At 39.2% G+C, this 20448-nt stretch overlaps 1 protein-coding gene across 1 annotated transcript; it reads right to left on the bottom strand.

Annotated features, from left to right (window-relative positions):
* Positions 1 to 1126: 1126 nt before the first annotated feature.
* Positions 1127 to 1843, bottom strand: LOC150077430 (irregular chiasm C-roughest protein-like). Its single transcript, XM_090385902.1, has one exon. The coding sequence runs from the start codon at positions 1841 to 1843 to the stop codon at positions 1127 to 1129; it is 717 nt and encodes a 238-aa protein (XP_090242028.1).
* Positions 1844 to 20448: the final 18605 nt, after the last annotated feature.

The following is a 20448-nucleotide window of genomic DNA, read 5'->3' as shown; positions in this document are numbered from 1 at the left end:
AGGTGAATAAACATGAAGATCGCGGCTTGGCAACGCACGCTAATATCACTGCACACAGAAATAGACACAACACACACATGAACTACTGTAGGCACTATATTTAAGAGCTTGGATGTTTCAAGGGATAAAGTGAAGACGATCTTATCTTCTCTTCTTTCCTTATTCTACATGATTGACGTCATCTTCGTACAGATTTTCGTTGTAATATACCTGGTAGGTATTGTATGTGGTATCCGTGTCACTTGCGTTATTATTTTTTTTCAGAGCATAAGTTCCAGATCACTCCTCCTAATGACACTACGATTAGGAAGACAGCAGGTATTCCTAGAATAGCATACATGATCTCTTTGGACCAATTCCTTTCCATTTGAAGTGTTAATATTGACCTCTCCCATGCATTCCATGCATGGCATTCATATGAGCCAAATTGATTCGCTTGAATCGAAGTAATGGTTAAAGTACTACTGATTTCTCTGGGATTCCATTCCTCTGTGTGTTTTTCAAATAATTCCTTCTTTATTGGGCCTTTCCAAGATACATTTCCCAATGGTGGTACATGTCTAAAAATGCACTTCGCTCGAACTGTGTCTCCCAAATTGTGCTGTAGATGATCTGCAGCTTCCTTTTGGCGGTCCCTTTACAAAGACTAACGATTCACTTTTCACAATGGGGTATCCAGAGATTTCCCCTATACATGTGTGATGACCTGATGTCTCGTAGGATATGTTTCTAATTGAAAGAGTAGAATTGATACTACTTTGAATTAGCCGATCTTCAAAATACCATTTTATCACGGGAAGGGGATTTCCCTTTACATCGCATTTCAACCGCACTGAGCTTCCTTTGAACGTGGCAATGTCGGTCAATGCCGTTTGAAGCGTGGGACCATATGATACTGCTATTACTAATGAGGCTTGGGCTGAACCCAATTCATTTCGAACCACACAAGTCTAATTGCTATTATGGTCTTCACGGAGAACCTTTCTAATTACCAGAGTACTATTCCCTTCCTTCGTTAGTTGTTCATTATCTTTAAACCATTGGTAAAGAAACACATCTGGGTTTGCGTACGCTTCGCATTTCAATTTGCACCGGTACAGTTCCCTAATAACTTTCGAAGTCGCTTTCAAGGACTAGGTGTGTACTTTACTATTATCCTTATAGAAATCATCATTGGATGAGGATATGAAACATGATTTGCTATGCAAGTAACTGCTTTCTTGTTGTGTTCTGGAGAAAATGTAAAGATCCACTTTAGGTACGTATTTATTCTGATTTGGTCTGACCATAGATCTTGACTAGACTGCGTCGATCTTACTACCGAGTTACCATCAAAGCTAATCCAGCGTAATATGGCGGGTGGTTTTCTTGCTAGGGATTTACACATGAGAGTGGCTTGGTCTCCCTCAATTCCACTCAGGAAAGACCCTTCTCCTATTAAAGGTGGTAACAGTGTTGCGTAAACAGTCACTGTAGCAACACTGGATCGGTATTGATGTTCATCTGTGGTTTGTACTTGACAGTAATATTTCCCTTCATCCATTAATTGTACCTGAGAGATTTGCAGTGCATAGTCATTTTCTTTAGACGATCCTATGATTTTATAATCTGGAAGACCTCGTGGTCTGTAGTAACTGTCAATATTCTTTCCATCAAAAACCCATTTTACCGTAGCGGTGATATTTGTTACCAATTTACATGGGAGAGTAACGGTTTGTCCTGCTATTGCTTCTTTATCTAGTGGTTGACGAACAAAAAGTCTCGAGTATAGAATTGAGCTTTGAAACAATAGTGCAACTATCATGATTTGTAGGATTATCGGAATTCCTATAGCTATATCCATTCTGGCTAATTACGTGCTTTGATTTTTTTTTTCTTGTTCTTCTCTGGCCTATCAGAGGGTAAGAAAGAAGTGAAATAGTAAATATCTTTTGTGGTATAGTATGAACACAGTATAAAGATCTAGATCCTGAGCTCCTTTCGTTCTTTTTTTTTTTTTTTTATTTAATAGTTATGTAATTGCTCTGTCTTGACCTTCATATGCTAATGCAACATCAATAACTCTGTAATTTCCTACATGATAGAGTTAGAGTTAGTAGATAAAGTTCTATTTGAAAATTATTTGTAGGACTAAAGTTCTGATTTAGATCACTCCAAACCTTTATCTGAGATTAGGATTGGGTTTCTTTTCTCTTTTTTTTTCGAAATAGCACAAGAAGAGAATCTCCGTATCTGGACCTTGGAATTCAGATGTTATCTCAATTTCCCTTTTAACTCTTTCTTTAAAGAGAATAATAGAAACAAGTAGTGACTGGGAGGAACCAGCCGACCCCAGGCTAATTGCCTCTTCTCATCTCCAAAAACAAATATTAATTTTCCTTACTTTTTTTTTTCTCAAGATTCTCTCCTTGAACTTGGATTTAGACATGCAATGAGAGAGAGAGAGAGAGAGAGAGAGAGAGAGAGAGAGAAAACAAAGAGTAACTAGGGTGGTGCCTATTAAGTCCTAGACCATTTGCATCCTTCCTCTCCTGCTTTAAATTTTGTATACTCGAATATATATTTTTTTTTCCGGGAAAGAAAAATTTTAATATCAGCTCAGTAATAGTGGTTGTTCAATATTAACTAATCAAAAGTTCTGATACTATCGCCCCCTTTTTTTTTTTTTCTTCTAAGAATAATTTATGCTTCCACCTGCAATCTATAATTATGATAAATTAAATCCTCTTCCCTGTGTTTCTAACTACACTATTTTGATACTCTTTGCTCTTTGATCTATGCAATAACATAACTGTTGACAAAACATAATTTTTTTTTTTTTTTTTTTTTATGTGAACCCCAAACACGAGAGGTATTAGAACCTATAGTACTTAGTACCGTGCTTGGGTTAGGGTTGAAGGAGAAGTATGGGAGGAGGGGGATGCCGGAAACTTTGCTCTAGAGACTAAACATGGGTTTCACCACTTCAAGCCTCCAATAAGCAAAGTGGTGGTAATGATAGAGTCCCATGAAATCTATCCTTTCTCCTTCTCTTCCACTAAAGTAACCTTCTCGATGCACAGTGCCATATTAAGCCAGTAAGTAGAATACAAGAAAATGCTAATTCTTGGGGGTTAACCATAAGCTCATTTTAATGCATCTATCAACTTAACAATATAATCATATCCATCATTCGCCCAATTTCGTTCTGAAGTTCCTTCCTGTGTTTGTTCATTGTCAGGAGTTGTGACCCAATCCACAAATCTTTCTACTAGTTCTGGGTTATCTGAAGGAGGCATTGGTGCTTCTGCTCCTCCTTGTGCACAGGTTTGTACTGGTTGAGACTCAATGTCTGCAGTACCAGCAGAGTTATCTTGTTCTGTATCTTCCTCAGAAATTTGAACTTCTTCAATGATAACTGGCTCGGTCGGTGACTGAGGAATCATAGTCACTTCATCTTTCTAGGAAGTGGTATGGAGACTTGAGGTTCTCGACTTCTGCTACGCAGGTTATACTGATGTGTAGGTTGAGCATGACCTCTCTCTTCCCTTCGACCACGTGGAACTGTCTGTTGATCTGTTTTCACTATTGACTGCTCTTTCACACCTCTATTTGGCAAGAGTGCCAGAGGAATGGACACTGGTAGGCTCGTTGGAAACCTGGTTGTTGGCAGGTCTTCATCAAACCATAGCTCTTCTTCTTCTTCTTCTGGCTCTTGATAAGCCTCCCTCGGTTTAGTGTGTTCCATGGATGGTTTGTGGGGTGTATCAGTCTCAGGCTGTTCGATCCATAGTTCTGGAAAAGGTCTACGATTTATTACTTTAGTAAGCCTATCTACATGAACCAATTGTTTGTCTCTGTGTTTGTATATGTGCTGAATTTGATAATTTACCGGAGAAGTTTGTGCTATTACCCTATAGGGTCCTGTACTCTGCCGTGCCAATTTGCGTGTCTGACCTGGTCTAACTTTCGGTGTATATAAATATACCACACTGCCTACTCTGATCTGTTTATCCACAGCTCTGGTGGAGCGATAACGTTCTTGCCCAATTTCGTTCTGAAGTTCCTTCCTGTGTTTGTTCATTGTCAGGAGTTGTGACCCAATCCACAAATCTTTCTACTAGTTCTTGGTTTTCTGCTGCCTCTTGAAGATGTTGTTCAACAATATCATACGTGCGTGGCATCCTTGCCACCATTTGTTCAGAGTAATGTTCTAAAGAAGCGTAAGTCGGCTGGTTTTGAGATGTCCAAATGTGTTGAGGTAGGATCAAATCTCTGCCATATAACAAATAATTAGGCGTTTCCTGTGTAGATGAGTGAACACAGAGTGATAGGCTGCAACGGCTAGCGGTGTGCACAGATGCCAATCTGACTGTGTGGTATTTACCACATGCGACAGAATTGCTGCCAATGTCTTGTTCAGACGTTCTACTTTTGCATTGCATTGCGGATGATACGGAGTTGTCTCGAGCTTCTGAATCCCAAGGCGTTTGTAAATACTTTTCATTAGTTGACTACAAAAATTATTACCCCGATCTGTTAACAGTACTTGTGGAATTCCGTGTCTTGCCACAACAGAATTAATAAATGCAGTTGCCACTTCTTCAGCTTTTTGTGTCTTCAAAGGTACCACTTCAGCGTATCTTGTGAAGCAATCCACCACTACCAGAAGATATTTGTATCCGTCTAGACTCGTGGGTAATGGCCCAAGTATGTCCATGCTTACCCTGTACCAAGGTATTGTCTCAGCTGGGACTCGCATAAGGCTTGCCTTTGCTTTAGGATTATATCCTCTTCTCTCCAAACATGAGGCACAGGTGTCCACGTAACCTTTAATGTCAGTAAACATATTCAGCCAGATAAAATCTTTTTTAGCTCTTTGTAATGTCTTATCAAATGCCAGGTGACCACTCTGAGGAAGATCATGACATGCTCTCATGATTTCCAATTTTAATGCATGTAGAACAACTAATTGTTCTAGAGGTCCCTCTCTAGTAGATCTTGCATCAGGAAGAGTATAAAGATATAGTATTCCATCGTTCAGATAGTACGAATCTGGAATCTTCACTGATGATTGGGTATTATTCTCTAGTTGTGTGATTAAGAGGTTTAATTTGTCATCTTGTCTATGTAATGATCTCACCAGATCCTTAGTGGCATTTTTTGGCATCACTAATGCTTCTAGGGTGATTTCAGTTGATAAGGGTGCAACTGTCTTTGTGACATTTCTCCTGCATGACTTAGGCTCAGACTCCTCTTCCAGCACTGGTCGAGATAGGAAATCTGCATTTGAGTGTAGGCGACCTGGACGGTACTCCACTGAAAAATCATACCCTTGCAGCATCAAGTTCCATCTAGTTAAACTAGGTGTAGGATTCTTTTACTGAAGTAAATACTTCAATGCGGCGTTGTCTGATATTATGACAAATTTTCTGCCATATAAGTAAGGTCTGAACTGCGAAATTAAATACAGAACAGCTAGGCTCTCCTTTTGCACAGTGCTATATGATTTCTCAGCCTGCTTCAGCAATCTACTTGCGTATGCAATTGGCTGCCTGGAGCCATCCTTTGTAATCTGTTCTAATATGCTTCCAATTGCAAAATCACTCGCGTCAGAACTCAAATAGAACATCTGAGAAAAGTCTGGATAGATCAACAACGGTTCCAATATCAATGCTGTTTTTAACTTTTCAAACGCTGCCCACGTCGCTTCATTCCAGACAAAAGGAGTATCCTTCTTCGTAAGATTAGTTAATGGACGAGATATTTCTGCATAATCCTTAATAAACTTTCTGTAAAACCCAGTCATCCCTAAAAATCTTCTCACTTGCTTAACAGTTCTAGGTGCCAAGCACTTTTTGATGGCCGCTACGTTCTCCACGTCTGGAAGAACTCTGTCTGAATTGACTCTATGACCCAAATAAGATATTTCCTGCTTTAGTAATTCACATTTCGATGGCTTGAGTTTAAAGTCATATTGTCTCAAGCGTTGAAAGACCATTTCCAATCTTTCCATGTGAATTTTGAGGTCGGGGCTTGCTATAATTATGTCATCCAGGTAACAAAATATTGGATTGGCTCTTTAGGCCTTCAAGGACAATAGACATGGCTCTCACGAACGATGTTGGACTATTTTTTAAGCCAAATGGGAGATGTCGGAATACATACAAAGCTTGGCCAGTAGTGGAAGCTGTTTTGTATCTGTCCGCAGGGTGGACTGGAATCTGCCAAAAGCCGGCCTGTAGGTCCAAAGTGGAATGATATACCGAGCTTTCCCAAGGATGTCCAAAATCTCTTGAATTTGAGGGATAGGGAAATTATCTGCCATCGTCTGGGCGTTCAGTTTATGGTAGTCAACACAAAAACGTAAATTGCCATCTTTTTTCTTGACCATCACAATGGGTGCTGAGTAAGGTGAGAAACTAGGCGTGATTATATTAGCGTCCAAAAGTTCGTTGACTTGATCTTCTACCTGAGATCTTAGAGCATAGGGAGTACGATAAGCAGATTGCTTAATTGGAACACTAGAATCTAATTTTATTCTATGTTGCACTACATTGAATCGACCCAACTGGCTAGGTGACTTGGCGAAAACATCTTTATATTTATGTAACAGTTTAACAGTTCTCGATGTTCACTAACAGTCAAATGTTCCAGATCGAAATCTTTGATTGTCACCGGAGACAACTTTTCAACCCTCCTTTGTTCACCTGCAAAATTAACTTTGCGCATATTAATAGGTTCAATATTTGCTAATGCCATTCCCTCTGTGAGGTGTAACGGCTCAGAGGATGTGTTGGCTACGGAAATAGCCACTTTCCTGTCTTTCGACAATCTGTCTAAAGAGTTCCCAACTGCTAATTCACTGCTAGTGAGATTATAATTGGGTTCAGCGAGAACCAACTGTCCTGGGTGGTATGCGTTTGCACACTGAACTGTCAAAACCGTTTCTGTGTTGTGTGGAATAATGTGCTTGGAGGTCAGTTTCCCGATGCAGGGCTTTTGGTTGCCCATAATTCGTTCTCTCACTCCCATTTCTCTTATGCAAATCCCAAGTGGTACTGACTTTAAAATTCTTTTCCCTGCGTCTAGTACAAACGAGAATTTCCTTAAAACATCAGAGGCTAAGATAAATTCGTATCACGGACTTAATCTATCAAGAGCTACAAAAGCATCTACTTTAAAAGATTTCCCATCCAGAGTTAACTCTACAGTAATCTTTGTATTGAGAGGCACAATATTCCCAGCAATCCGACAAACAGTAATATTGGGAGGCCTCTGTCTTAAACATCTAATATGTTTGATTTTGTCAAAAATTCCTGCACTACAAAGGATAACTGACGTTCCACTATCAATGAGAAACCTTGTTTTTATGCCCTGTATAAAACCTTCCACCAGGGGTAAATCTGTGTCATTATCTGCTGTATATACCCCGTGTTCTGCACTATTCCTTCTCATACCCTTTTGAAAAAATTTTTGTTGTCAACTTGGCCTATCCCTATTCTGCCAACGTGAAGAGATCCCCAAATGATTTATTTGTCTCAGGTTCGTTCCCCTAGGTTGTCTATATTCCGCATATCTACCCTGGAATGCTTCCCTATATCCTGTGTTAAAATTATTTGCATTTATTCTAGCTGGAACACAGTTATTATTTCTACTATAAAAATACCTCCCAACTTTGGTGAGGGAGTGTACACGTTTCTCCCCGCTATTCTCTGCCGGTAAAAGTTGCCTCTCCTCGGCATAAAAGTGCGTAGTCTGCCTGCCAAATAATCACTACCGTCGCTCCTTTCCAGTCCCTGAAACGGCGCTTGCCCCCTGTGGAGACCCAGGTCATGTGATACTCTCTGACCGTAACTGTCTCCCTGCCTGCTATAGCGTTCTCCCTGCGAAGCGCTCCCTCGTATTGGCCTCCCAGCTGTGTGTCCACTAACTTCGGGCAGTCGCGAGTAGGAAGAGCAAGGTTCGCGTTGATCGCGTCTTATTTCTTTTAGTTGTCGATCTATTCCCATTGTGTAATTTTGAAATTTGTTATCAAGTGCCTTTCTAAAGCATTAAAATTAACATCATTAGTTGACAAACGATCAAAAGACTGTTGTAAAGAAGAGATTTTCTCCTCCATGGGGGTCTCATTCTGTTTACATTTGTTATGAGTGGCATCTGCCAAATTAATAGTAGTAGTGTGTTGCCTTGCATGTGTTAACTTCTCATTTTCCTCCTCTCTTATCGCCACTTCTAGAGCCTGTTGAAAGGTAGTTGGATTCTGACTCAAAACTAATCTTTTCAACTTGATGTTTAACCCGTTTATGAAGTGGGCCAGTAAAGTTTGGTCTCTTAATACCGCCACTTCTTGTGTTTCATTCCGACTTTTGAACGCAGCCCTGCATAAATTTCTTAAACGTGTTCCAAATTGTATTACAGCCTCGCCTGCCTCCTGTTTGGCGGTGCTAAACAATTGTAATTGAGAAATTAAAGGTGTTGGTCGTTCAAAGCGTTTAACGAAGGCTTCTTTAAAGCGTTCATAAATTTTCTCCGCTCTTACCTCGAGCAAATGTGAGAAAAATTCGGCCGCTGGACCTCTAAGTCTAGACCGAATTACTGCTAATTTTTTGCGATCCAACCAATTTGCAATTTCGGATATCTCTTCAACAGATTCAAAAAACAAGGATACAGGGGGTCCTTCATCTTTACCTAGATATATCGGTATTAGGTTTAGGTAACCCGCGATCGAGGCTGGTTGAACACTTACTTGTTCTTGAGGTGGTTCTACTTGCATTGGGAACAATGTTTCAGATATAGCTAAACTTGCCCCATCTATATTCTGGCTCTCCATGTTCAGTTAATATTTTAATTTTACTGTTATTTGTACAAAAAATAACCTTGAATTTATAGTATAATTCTTCCCACTGAAAAAGAGCGCCTGTAATATTTCACTATATCAATACAAGTATATTTTAGCTACACTCATATCATCAACACAATAGAGACTTACCTTTTTGAAGTTCTCATGCCTGTATATTCACCTTAAAAGCCATTAAAAGATATAGTATAAAATGCTTATGCTAGCAATAAGCAGCAACTTAAATTTTACCTGTTTTCTATCTTTTGTTTAGTCTTCTCTAGACTGGTTTATGAAACAGTTGCTACTTCTTGCTGTGCGTACTTAAATAATGTTAATAATGACATCAACAATATAGTGTTATTGAATGTAGGAAATGTGGAAATAATATAGTATTTTATTCTGCCAACATTCCAATAATACCAGCGATCATTGTTTAATTTCTATAAATCTCATTTTATTTCATCCTTGGTCACGGACACCATTTTGTAGAGCGTCGCCATCATCTTATGGATGTCCCTGTTCTCTTTGGTTATGTGGCACGTCTTGATTGGGTTGGTTCTCTTGCTCGATTCAAGGCGCCATCTTGTTTCCTCTCGTTTCTGTGGGGCGACGCCCTTTTTCCGTCTAGTCACTCAACTCACTATCTTTTAGGACAAAATCCCCGCCCTCTGTCTCCAGAAATTATATAACCCCTGTGACTGCAGCAAAGGATTAGCGTTGTGTTAAAGAATCGACCAATCACAATGCGTTGATTCGATTCCCCGCAATAACTTATTTTAGTTGGTTCTTACCTGTGCTGGTGTGATTGGATATGGGCAGAGAGGATGAGACTTAGTAAAACACATAACAATATTTATTATCACAAAAATAAACTAAATATACAACACTTGCACTCTACTTAAGTGATCAGTTTAAATAGTGGCATTCAGGCATTAGTTACATTTCATAATATCAATGTGTGAATCAGGTATTAAGCTAGTACATTCTGCTCTTCATAGAAATTCTGTAATTTATCTTGCAACATTAACTCTTCACAATTCTTACGTTTTGTAGTGTACTAGATTATTCTAGGTTAATCATCCAGAATACTCATCGACCCTTTTTGGTACTACTCATATTTAGAGGCTAAACGCGGGTGGGTGTGTTTAAGTCTCCTGGCTTGTTAACTCTCAGTGCATCATCCTCCGGAGCTTAGCGCTTGATCACGCTCGATTATCCTGCACTTTTCTTATGGACATCAGGATGGGGATTTTCGTGTCTATGGGAGCATTCTAGTCGTTTAACCTACAGTGTATTAACATGTAATTCATTTGTGGTTAGGAAAGAAGCATTGAACAAGTTATCATTTTAGTTTCGGTTTTTGATTGTTACATTCACACGAATAATATAATTGCTTACCAGTTAACTCGCTCGCTCCTAGAATTCAGTGATACGGCCTCCTTCTCTCCGGCGAAATCTGGGCGGGGTCCTCTACTGGTTTTCGGGTGACTTTTTCTGGTGGCCGCTCTGCTTCTTCTCTGCCTTTTGTCTCTCGCTGCTCTGGCGATCTTTCGACTAGATGTTCGTCTGTGAAGAGCCAACTCTCCTCCCTTCAGTGTCCTCTCTCTGTCTCTCTCTGCTTCTCAGTTGTGACTCTCCGCCTCTCTCTCTTCTCTCCTTCTATCTGCTCCTCCCTCTCCTGACTCAGTCCTCCTGTATTTATCTTGGACTTGGGCGCTACTTTCCCTCTTTAACTTTTTTCTTCGTTGATTACTCAACAATGAGGAATTCTTTGCTCCCTCCCAATGACAGTGGGGAAAGTCGTAAATATGACAGAGTCCTGTTCTTTTAGTTGCCCAGGTCTGCATCATAGGCAGGTGTGAGCCTGGTTTCGCTATCAATCTAAACCTTGCTTTTTGATTATTATCGTTAGCGTGGGGCCGAAGTTCTCGCTGACTCTTTCTACCCCCGTTACAATCCCCTGTTCAGAGCGAAAGTAAGTTTGTGTTAATCATGGGCTCTTGCCTTCTCATAGGCTCGCTCACATCTTCTCTTCAATACTTTCGGTTTGGCTTTCCCTAGCTTGAATATTACGAATTCTATTTGAAAACTGTTTTTCGATAACTTCGCCCTAATACCCTAAATATTGGTTTTATTTATTGAACAAAGAATCAGATTTATCCGATCGTCGTGAGCTGAGAATTTATCAGTCTCACAATAACGCACTGAAACCTTTAGCCTTTATGACAGTCTCTGGTATCCATGGAACACACTCCAATAGAGTCTTTAAATGTCCTCCGATATTTTCAGCCAATGAGCATTCAACAAATAAGTATGTTTCTGTTCTTGCAGTCTCTCCTCGCTTACATCCAAAGATCTAATTCTTAAAAGAGGTTCTCATAGGTATCGTCGGAACACACTCCAACAGTTTCTTTAAATGTAGAAGTAGTAGAGGAATGTAATACAAGAAAGCAAGCATATGAGCTTACGAAGAATCAGCCAAAAAAAAAACAATTTCACACATCCAGTCCTTCTAAACGTTTGTACAGTTCCTCCTTGAATTTAATTCAGCTATCAACTTCCACAACGACCAATGCAAGTTTGTTCCAGAACAATCAATTGCTGCTGGCTAAAGGCAAATTTCCGCACATCTATTGTACAACTGTTTATCCTCAATTTGAATTTAAGACCCCCTCAGATTCGAAATCTCAGCAAGAGAAAGAATCCCAAGCATTGAGCCTGATCACTTGATCAGGTGCATAGTCTCCAGACGTTCCAACGAGCAGAATTTAAGACTTTCTTGGTGAGATCACTGTTTCGATTCCCTCACCAATCTTGTTGCCCTCTCACGTAATCGTTCCAGAAACTCGACATCCATTTTAAAATGAGGACCCCAGACCTGTGTGCAGTACTCAAAATGTGGCATTACCATTGCATTATACAAGGGGACAATCATCTTCTTTTCCCTACTAGCAAAATTCCTGTATATCAATGATAATACCCCATGACCAGCTCTGGCAGCCTGTCAGCTCTAGTCAGAAAACTTCAAATCTGACTCCACAATTACCCCCCAAGTCTTTTCCATTTTCTATCACACTAAGCGCAGTACCACACAGCTTGTACGATTCGCGTAGGTTACTTCTACCCATATAGGCAGTACTTTGCATTTTTCAACGTTAAATTTCAGTTGCCACTTCTCAGCCCATTTGCCCAACTTATCTAGATCTGGTTGGATTAGCATACTGTCTTCACTGTAATTGACAACCCTATCAAACTTTGTAACATCTGCATTGATAAATATGGAAAACAACAATGGGTTCAACACCGAATCCTGGGGACTCCACTAATAATGTTAGTCCACACAGAGCAGCGAAAATTGATAATCACACTCTGTCTTCTCACACTCAACCACCCTTTTATCCATTGTAGCAACATGCCCTTAATATCATAATGCTCCAATTTGTACAGTATGCTTCCATGCGTAACAGTGTTAAAAGTTTTCCTGAAATTCAACTACATGATATTAAAATTAATTTTTGCATCCAGTTCCTTTGTAACCACATCAAATAAAATTTGTCAGACAAAAGTTTCCCTTAACAAACCATGCCGTCTGAATTATTACTGCAGTATTGTCTAGATGACCCTGCAATGACTAGTGACCAATGTTTTCCCCAGACAAAAGTTAAACTAACAGGTCTGTAATTACTCGTGTCACCCTTTGTCCTCCTTTTCGAATTGGGGATACATTTGCACACCTTCAGTCCACGTGGAGTTCCTCTTAGTTCAGGGATTCTCTCAATTATGGTAAGGGTTTGCTTATTTCCTTTGCTGCCTTCTTAATATAACTGGAGAGATCCCATCCACCCCAGGTGCCTTTCTTGTGTTTAACTACAACAGTTTCTCCTCAACTTTGCTCTCAGTTATTAAAAAATCATTAAGCTCCCTGTTAGAGTTCAATAAGATTTTGTTCTACACTTCCCTAAAGAATTCCTCATGTGTGAATGTAGATTCAAAATATTCATTTGGTTTGTTAGCTATGTGAGAAGGATCAATAAGTGGACCAAATGATTCATCCCTTTCCTTCTAGAGTTTATATAAGTAAAGAAAAATTTCTTTTTTTTGCAGCATCTTTTGCCAGAGATTTCACCTAATCTGCTTTCACTTGCATATCCTCCTTTGTGACTTGGTTACAGACTAGCTTATATTGGCAGAAAATGTCCTCCAACCAGTCTTCAACCCTGTTTCTATCTTGAGCAGTCTATCCTCGCATACATCCCAAGATCTAATTCATAAAAGAGATTCTCATAGAACTAAGGTCAGGGATCTTGGCTAGACAATCGAACTTTTCGAATCTTATGTTCCCAGAGAAGTCCGGCAAAACACCAGCAGTACAAAATGTATTGTTTTCATGTTGATAGAACCTACCCCAAGTGCTGCTAAAACATAGAAAACCAGTCATTGTACTGTTCCACAGGTGTTTCTGTTGTAGCGTGTGCTTGCCTAACAACGTTTTCTGTGATTCACTCGGCTTCTGGCAAGGCTGCACGCTAATATATCTTGCGCCCTCAAGTCTCATTCAAATTTAACTAAGAGCAAACTCGCTGAGAAAACATGAGCAAACTAAGAGCATAATTCACTGAGTAGATTATGAACTATAGTTCATAATCTACTCAGTGAATTATGTGTAACAGAGAATTGTCACGAGGCAAAATGATCAACAAAACAAGGTTTATTAAATATTTAAGTCATACAAATGAGAACAAAAAACTGGTCCAAGCTTTAGATTAATTGGTATGGTATGGTTGCTTGGTAAATTAATTGAACAGCAAGTGTAATCTTGCTGCTAAGAGTATTAGTTTTGTTTGTGTGTTCTTCATGTGGCTCTTCCACTATTTCTCTCGCGAGAATTCACAATCAATGGTTGGAGTCATGCCATACAATTTTTCTACTATTAGAATAGGGATATATGTCAATTCACAATTACAATGAGTATTATAACAACTAACTTGACAGGTAGGTACACAATTGTCAGAATGATTTTTTGAGAAGAGAGGTCAGTGGGTGCAGATCAATTAAAGGCAGGGTAAAAGTATGATTAACTTCAAACAGTTGGGTTTGAGTTATTTTAGAAAAGGCTATACGATTGATCAACAGAATGTATTTTTTTCTCGGCACTTCTTGATCTTAAGTACGACTTTGGGCTATCTTCCTCGATTTTTTTTATCTGCTGATCTTCACCACTCTCTTTGCTACTTTCGGCTCTAGAAAGGCTCTACAAATACTGGAAAACCTCTTGGATATCTTCAACTGCTCTCTAAGTTTCTCCAATCCGCTCTCTGGCTCTTACCACTTCAAATCCTCTGAAATCTACATTAAGACTGCCAAAAGCTCCCGTTTTCTACCCCCATTTCATATATATACTTCTGCATCCCCCTATCTGAGTTTCTCATGATCTGTTCTGATCTCACAGGTCAATAATGTAGGGCAAAGAATTACACTTGGCGACTGTAAACTGTTGGGATTTGACACTACTAAAAATGATATGTTATATGGAGAAAGGAAATCTCATATATGTGTAGGGCAGTTTCTTTTGTTTTACAATTGCAGTCATCGAACATAAATCGATACACTTTTATGAACGGAATTGTGAAATGACAGTTAGTGTGTTTATAAGATTTGGTTGCATAAGAAATTATGTCTCTTGTTAAGTCGCCTTCTCATCTTATTGTTCCTGGGGCAATCAGGAGTTTGGTCCCAGCCCGTTGCCATCGTGAGAGGGAGCTGACATCACAATTTGACTAGGCACTTAATGGTGGTATATTGTTTCACTGGCCGCACCCACTGGGGCGGTGACTGATTGCACGTGCCAAAGCAAAAGTAAAAACGGATTTAATTCCGATGGGGAGACGCTACTTAGTTGTACAGGCCGTGGAAAAAGTATTGGGTACTATGAGGAATAAATGCTTCTAAAAAGTGGGCAAAGGGGATAAAATGATAGCATTTTTATATCCCTCCCATCTACGGTCATAAATTTTGAGTAAGGGGGGGGGAATAAATTTTCACACACTCAAAATTTATATTTATTTTTTTCTTTTTGAATTTTACTGTGGAAACATGAAATCTTATGCTTGGGGGGGTAGACACAAACATCTCTTCTCTTATATAACTAAGTTGATCTTAAATAGACGCATAATATCAAAAGTAATAGGTGTTGACCTAATAATTTTTGTATCTCCTTAGTCATCTGATAACAAACAATGAAAATTTTTGTGTAAATTGTGACATCCAACGACCTTACCTTGGTTGAACAGACAAATCGGACTCTCTCAGACCTTAAACAAAAATCGCATGCAAGAAAGTATATTTTAATAGGAGTTAAGAGGTCTAATGTCCTGTTTATCACATGTCCAATGTCTACAGTGTAACAATGTTTTTCTTTTTTTCAATGGATTAACACATGTTGTTTTGGTATCGTTGCACTGTATGTTCTCCTGGCTGGAAATGTCAAGACTGGAAATTTGAAGCACTGGAATACTGATGAGACTGTCCATTGTTGGTCATGGGAAACACTGGAACTTTCTTCTCAAAGAATTCTCTGGACACATCTCCTTTATCGTACTTTTGACTAGACACATATCTGTTCTTGTTTAAACATAATCAGTATACATAACACTAGACATACTATTCATTGTGACAGTTAACATCTGAGACAACACAAGTATAGAAAAGACGAAAAATACACACGCCATTATCTTATGGTGAATGTATTTATGTATGTATCTAGTAAAGATCATTTTTACAACACATGACGAGTTCTTTTTTTTTTTTAAAGGAGAACTTAGCAAACAACAAACACTAAGTGATTATATAATATAAATTCTCAAATATAATTGCAAATTCTATATACTATATGCAAGAAGACAAAGCCAATCAATTTAAGGAATACATTTGAGTAAATATGGTTGCAAGTTTCTACATATGACTTAACTTGCAATGTTCCAAGACTACACATACAACTTTAAAAAAAAAAATTCTTGGCAGTTGTAAGAACTAACCAATTGAATAGTTTAACTGTTCAACACCTTCTGGATGGTTGGTTGGTTCTTGGGTTTAATTTCCACATTAGCAACTAAGGCAATAATGCACCAACACCTTCTGGAGGTGCTATCAGTCATCTGCGAGGTATTTCACTACCTCCGGATAGAGAGAGTTCTCTACTTTACAAGACCTTTGCGTTCGAGCCATTGCGTACACTTTTCAGCTATGAAGCCAGCACAATGTTCCTTTGGGTGATTCCATGGACATTCATGGGGTTAATCTTTCACAGCAGGCATGAATGTCATGTCGGGGCAGGAGAAAAATTCAATGTTCACTGCAGTTCTGAATGGGAGAACTGCTTCTACACATTGTACATTACTTTTTCCCTTGGTCAGGATCGTGTGGTACGGCTCGGCTAAACCATGCTCCGAAGCGTGGTGAGGAGAGTGCATCGGACTTTGGGAGAAAGACAACAAACTGACTATCCCAAGTGAGCCAGGGAACTTCTTCTATGGAGAGTGAAACTTCGATACTGTTGGAAAAGACGAAATCAACAAACATCCAATTGTTGACTGGTACAGGACACAGCTGCTGGGAGCGTCATGAAGACGGCATCTGCCGGAAACCGGTCCAGGTTGGTTGACAGAGGCACTGAGTTTTACCCAGGTGGGTTGAGGAGATTTCCACTTCCCCTTTCCAGTTTAGGAAGTCTCGTCTGCCCTTAGTCGATGTGCCACGGGGAAATTGTATGTCTTAAAAGCTCTCCGTTTTGGCTTCACATTCCAGGGACTGAACTTGTCTTATTCCCTTTTGCTGTTGCCAGGGTCTAAACAAACGCTGGTGAGTTAAAATTATCTCCTCTCTGGGTGTCTCCTGGTGGGTTTTCATGGGCTGACTGGACACTGGGATCTCTTCAGTCTCCAAAGGGGTGGTCCTTGGATGCTCAGTGCCTTGCATCCAATTCAAAGGCATCCAGAAGAAAGTCAACAGCCGTGCAAAGAAACCTAAGACATCTGCAAAAATCTCGTTGAAGCAACTGTGAGGAAAAAGAGTGTAAGATGTTAAGCGGAAAAATGATCTCATTTGCTCACTCTTTCTTTCCATTCAACATGTTCAACTGACAGATTTGCAACATTTACCCATCTTTTCGTTTTTTATTTTGTATTAAAGGAGAGGGGGGTGAGGTCTCATGTCATTTACACTTCACATTTACACTTTCCACTCACTCTTCTTGTTCTCGCTCACATTCAAAACTGTCATTTTCCTGCTGTCCTTTCATTTCTTTTCAAAAATGGATCTCTCAATTTATTTGCGAAAAAGAAACACCCAAGACACGCATGAAAGATTAACAAGATTCCCATAAAAAGGAATTGGAAACCATTTTCTTAATCTGAAAATGAGCTCTTTTTTTCTATCTGTGCACTGTTTTAATTATCAGCTGTCTGAATTTTTGAAAGCATGAGCACAAGTGAGATACTTCAGCAGTTTTCCTTTCGTTACAGTTGATAATACCCATGTATTTGTACCATCTAAACCTTCTTTACATTAATGCATTATCACTCAATTCTCTAATTTCATACGTGATAAAGTTATAATTAATAGATAAACTTCTTTTCAAAAAATTATTTATGGAACTCAAATTCTGATTTGCATTCTTTCAGAACCTTAACATAGGATGAGGCTGAGTTTTATTTTCAAAAATGGCACAAGAAAAGATCCTCTTATCTTCATCCTGAAATATGTGTGTTACTACTTCTTTCACTCTACTTTTCTCTTTGGAGAAATGACAAAACAAGCAGTGACTGGGCGGAACCAGCCATCCTCAGGCTACTTATTTCATTCAATCTTCAAAAGAAAAAGTCTAAATATATATATATTTTTTATTCTCGCTTAGGATCCTTTTTCTTGACCTTAAATTTTTGCCATGCAATGAGAGAGAGAGAGAGAGAAAAAACAAAAAGAAACTAGGGGGTGCACCCATGAGGCCCTAGTCCCATCTGCATCCTTCCTCTCTACATTGGCCTATATAATTGAAACATGTTTTGTGAGAGGAGGGTGATAATATAGGTTTCATAAAAATATTTTCTCAGTGGTGATATTTGAATAGGATTCTGGTACTAAATCTCTGTTTTTTTCCATATTCATTAAAGTGATTCGTGCTTCTGAATCACTTTATTAAAGTGATAAAGAAAAGATGAATTACTTTCTATTTTCCTACCTGTGCCATTTCATAACCTGCACTTGTTTAGCCATCCATTTACACAACTGCTGATTACACTCAGTTTAAATGCAGAAAAAGAAATGTCATTCTCATATGCTTCTCCTGTTCCAAAAAAAGGTCGTTTCCTTCAAAATAGAGGAAATATAATAATGAAACTTCCCTTCATACTGTTTTCTCGTTCTTTGAATTTTCAACATACGATTTCCTCTTTTTTTTTCAATCTCTCCACACATCTCTGAAAAGACCTGCCAAATCAAAGACTTTGTCATTACTTGGTGCATCAAATCTCGCAGCAAGTGGACCTCCCAACATCCACTGAATAGTCCTATCTATTCTACTCGGCTCTTCAACCGGATCTGCACTTCTTCACTATTTTGATCTGGAGGTTCACTCCTCCAAACCTCCATTCTTACGGTGTGATAATTTTGTTCTATCTCCTCTCTTCTAACCGGAACTGACTCAGAATTATCAGTTCATTTTGTGATGAAGGAATAAGGGTTACCACATGTGGGGTATGAGTCACCCGACTATGACTGCGCAAATTATAGTCATGTGTCTGTGCTGGCCTATGGGTGGACTCAACTGACTCCTCAGACTGTTTTATCATGGATGGCCTATTCCGGCTCTTATTTTGAGATGTCGTCAAAGGTTCTGGAATAGGTCTAGTTGGCAGTTCTAGTTGGCTGAAAATACACAGGTTGGGGTCTATGGGTGGAATCAAAGCACATTCTTCCACAATGGTTCATCAAATATCCATGTCTCCTTAGGCACTGTCTCTGTACAAGATTGATCTTGTAAGTCACTATCCTCCGAGTCCTCTGACTCTTCTACTCCAAGTTCAGGAAAAACTTTTCGATCAACCACTTTTGTCAATTGGTCTACATGCACTATTCGCTTGTCTCTTGAGTTATACAAATTCTGTATTTCATAGTTTACTGGTGAACTCTGACTGATCACATGGTAGGGACCTGAGCTAAGACGCGCTAGCTTCTTCGTGGTACCGACTTTCACCTTAGGGGAAAAAGATAAACGAGATTTCCTACATGGATATCTTTATCCACAGCTACTGCTGCTGCTCTTCGTTGTTCCTGTTTCTGCACTGCCCTTTCTAAATGCTCGGAGACAATTTCATAAGTTCTCTTGAGTAGTGCATACATCTGTTTCGAATAATTCTCCAATGATGAATATGTTTGCCTCTCCTTAGAATGCCATATGTCTGAAGGTAATACTAAATCTCTGTTGTATATTAAAAAGTTGGGGAATTCCTGTGTTGCACTATGAGTGGCAGTATGGTATACAGCCACTGCCAGTGGAACCATCAGATCGCAATCCGACTGAGCATCATTAACCATATGGGACAAAATATTTGCTAAAGTGTGATTCAAACATTCAAATTTATTATTATTATTATTATTATTATTATTATTATTATTATTATTATTATTTTATTAGTCATATGGTACAAGGAAGCCTGAGGCTTATGTTGCACCAGCCAAAAAAATTCCCAAGTGACCCCTGAGAGAGAGAGAGAGAGAGAGAGAGAATTACCAAAAAAGAGAAGAATGATGATATGCAGCTCAGGACCCTGGGTTTGCCAAGTCCATACTCAGCAGATGTGAGCCCCTGGGGTTAGCATTGCACAGGGGGTAAAAAGACAAAGTGTGAAGCTGATGAACTTTTCGTAGCAATGAAGACTTAATATTCGTACCCTGATCTGTGAGAATGTATTTAGGTATTGCATTTCTGGAAATTACATTGTTTATAAAAGCTGTAGCCACTTCATCGGCCTTCTGAGTTTGGAGTGGAATTACTTCAGCATAAAGGGTGAAATTATCTACTGCCAACAATAGATATTTATGTCCTCTCAAAGTCATCGGAAGAGGTCGTAAAATATCCAGGGACACTCTTACCCAAGGAGAGTTTTCAACTGAAACTCTCATCAGAGACGCTTTAGCCTTAGGGTTGTATCCCTTACACTCCATACAAGACGGGAATGACTCGATGTAATTCTTGACACCAGTGTACATCCCAATCCAAAAGAAATTTTTCCTCAATATCTCTAACGTTTTCTGCCATGCCAAATGTCCTCCACTGAGAACATTGCCATGACATGACCTTAACACTTCTGTCTTCAAGCCATCTGGGACTACTAACTGTTCAATGGGCTCTTCTCGCGTATCTCCAGGGTCAGATAAAGTGTAAAGATATAGTATTCCCTCTTTAGTTAGACAGAAGGAATCTGGGATTTTCGCTGATGCCTGGGGTATTCCTTCCAACTGTTCAATTAACTTTTGCAAAATTGGATCTTCACTTTGCAGGGGTTTTAATCAAAGTACAGGTTTGTTGCTGGGGCATCACCAGTGATTCCAAGGTTACATCAGCTGATATG

The sequence above is a fragment of the Mastigoproctus giganteus genome, chromosome 12 (assembly GCF_048544385.1).
Source record: "Mastigoproctus giganteus isolate SK-2022 chromosome 12, ASM4854438v1, whole genome shotgun sequence".
Lineage (NCBI taxonomy): Eukaryota > Metazoa > Arthropoda > Arachnida > Uropygi > Thelyphonidae > Mastigoproctus > Mastigoproctus giganteus.
The sequence above is the reverse complement of the archived record's forward strand: the minus strand, read 5'-3'. Positions and strand labels throughout refer to the sequence as shown.

Excerpts from the sequence above, each read along its gene's own strand:
- LOC150077430 (XM_090385902.1), bottom strand. The coding sequence starts at position 1,843 with ATGGATATAGCTATAGGAATTCCGATAATCCTACAAATCATGATAGTT.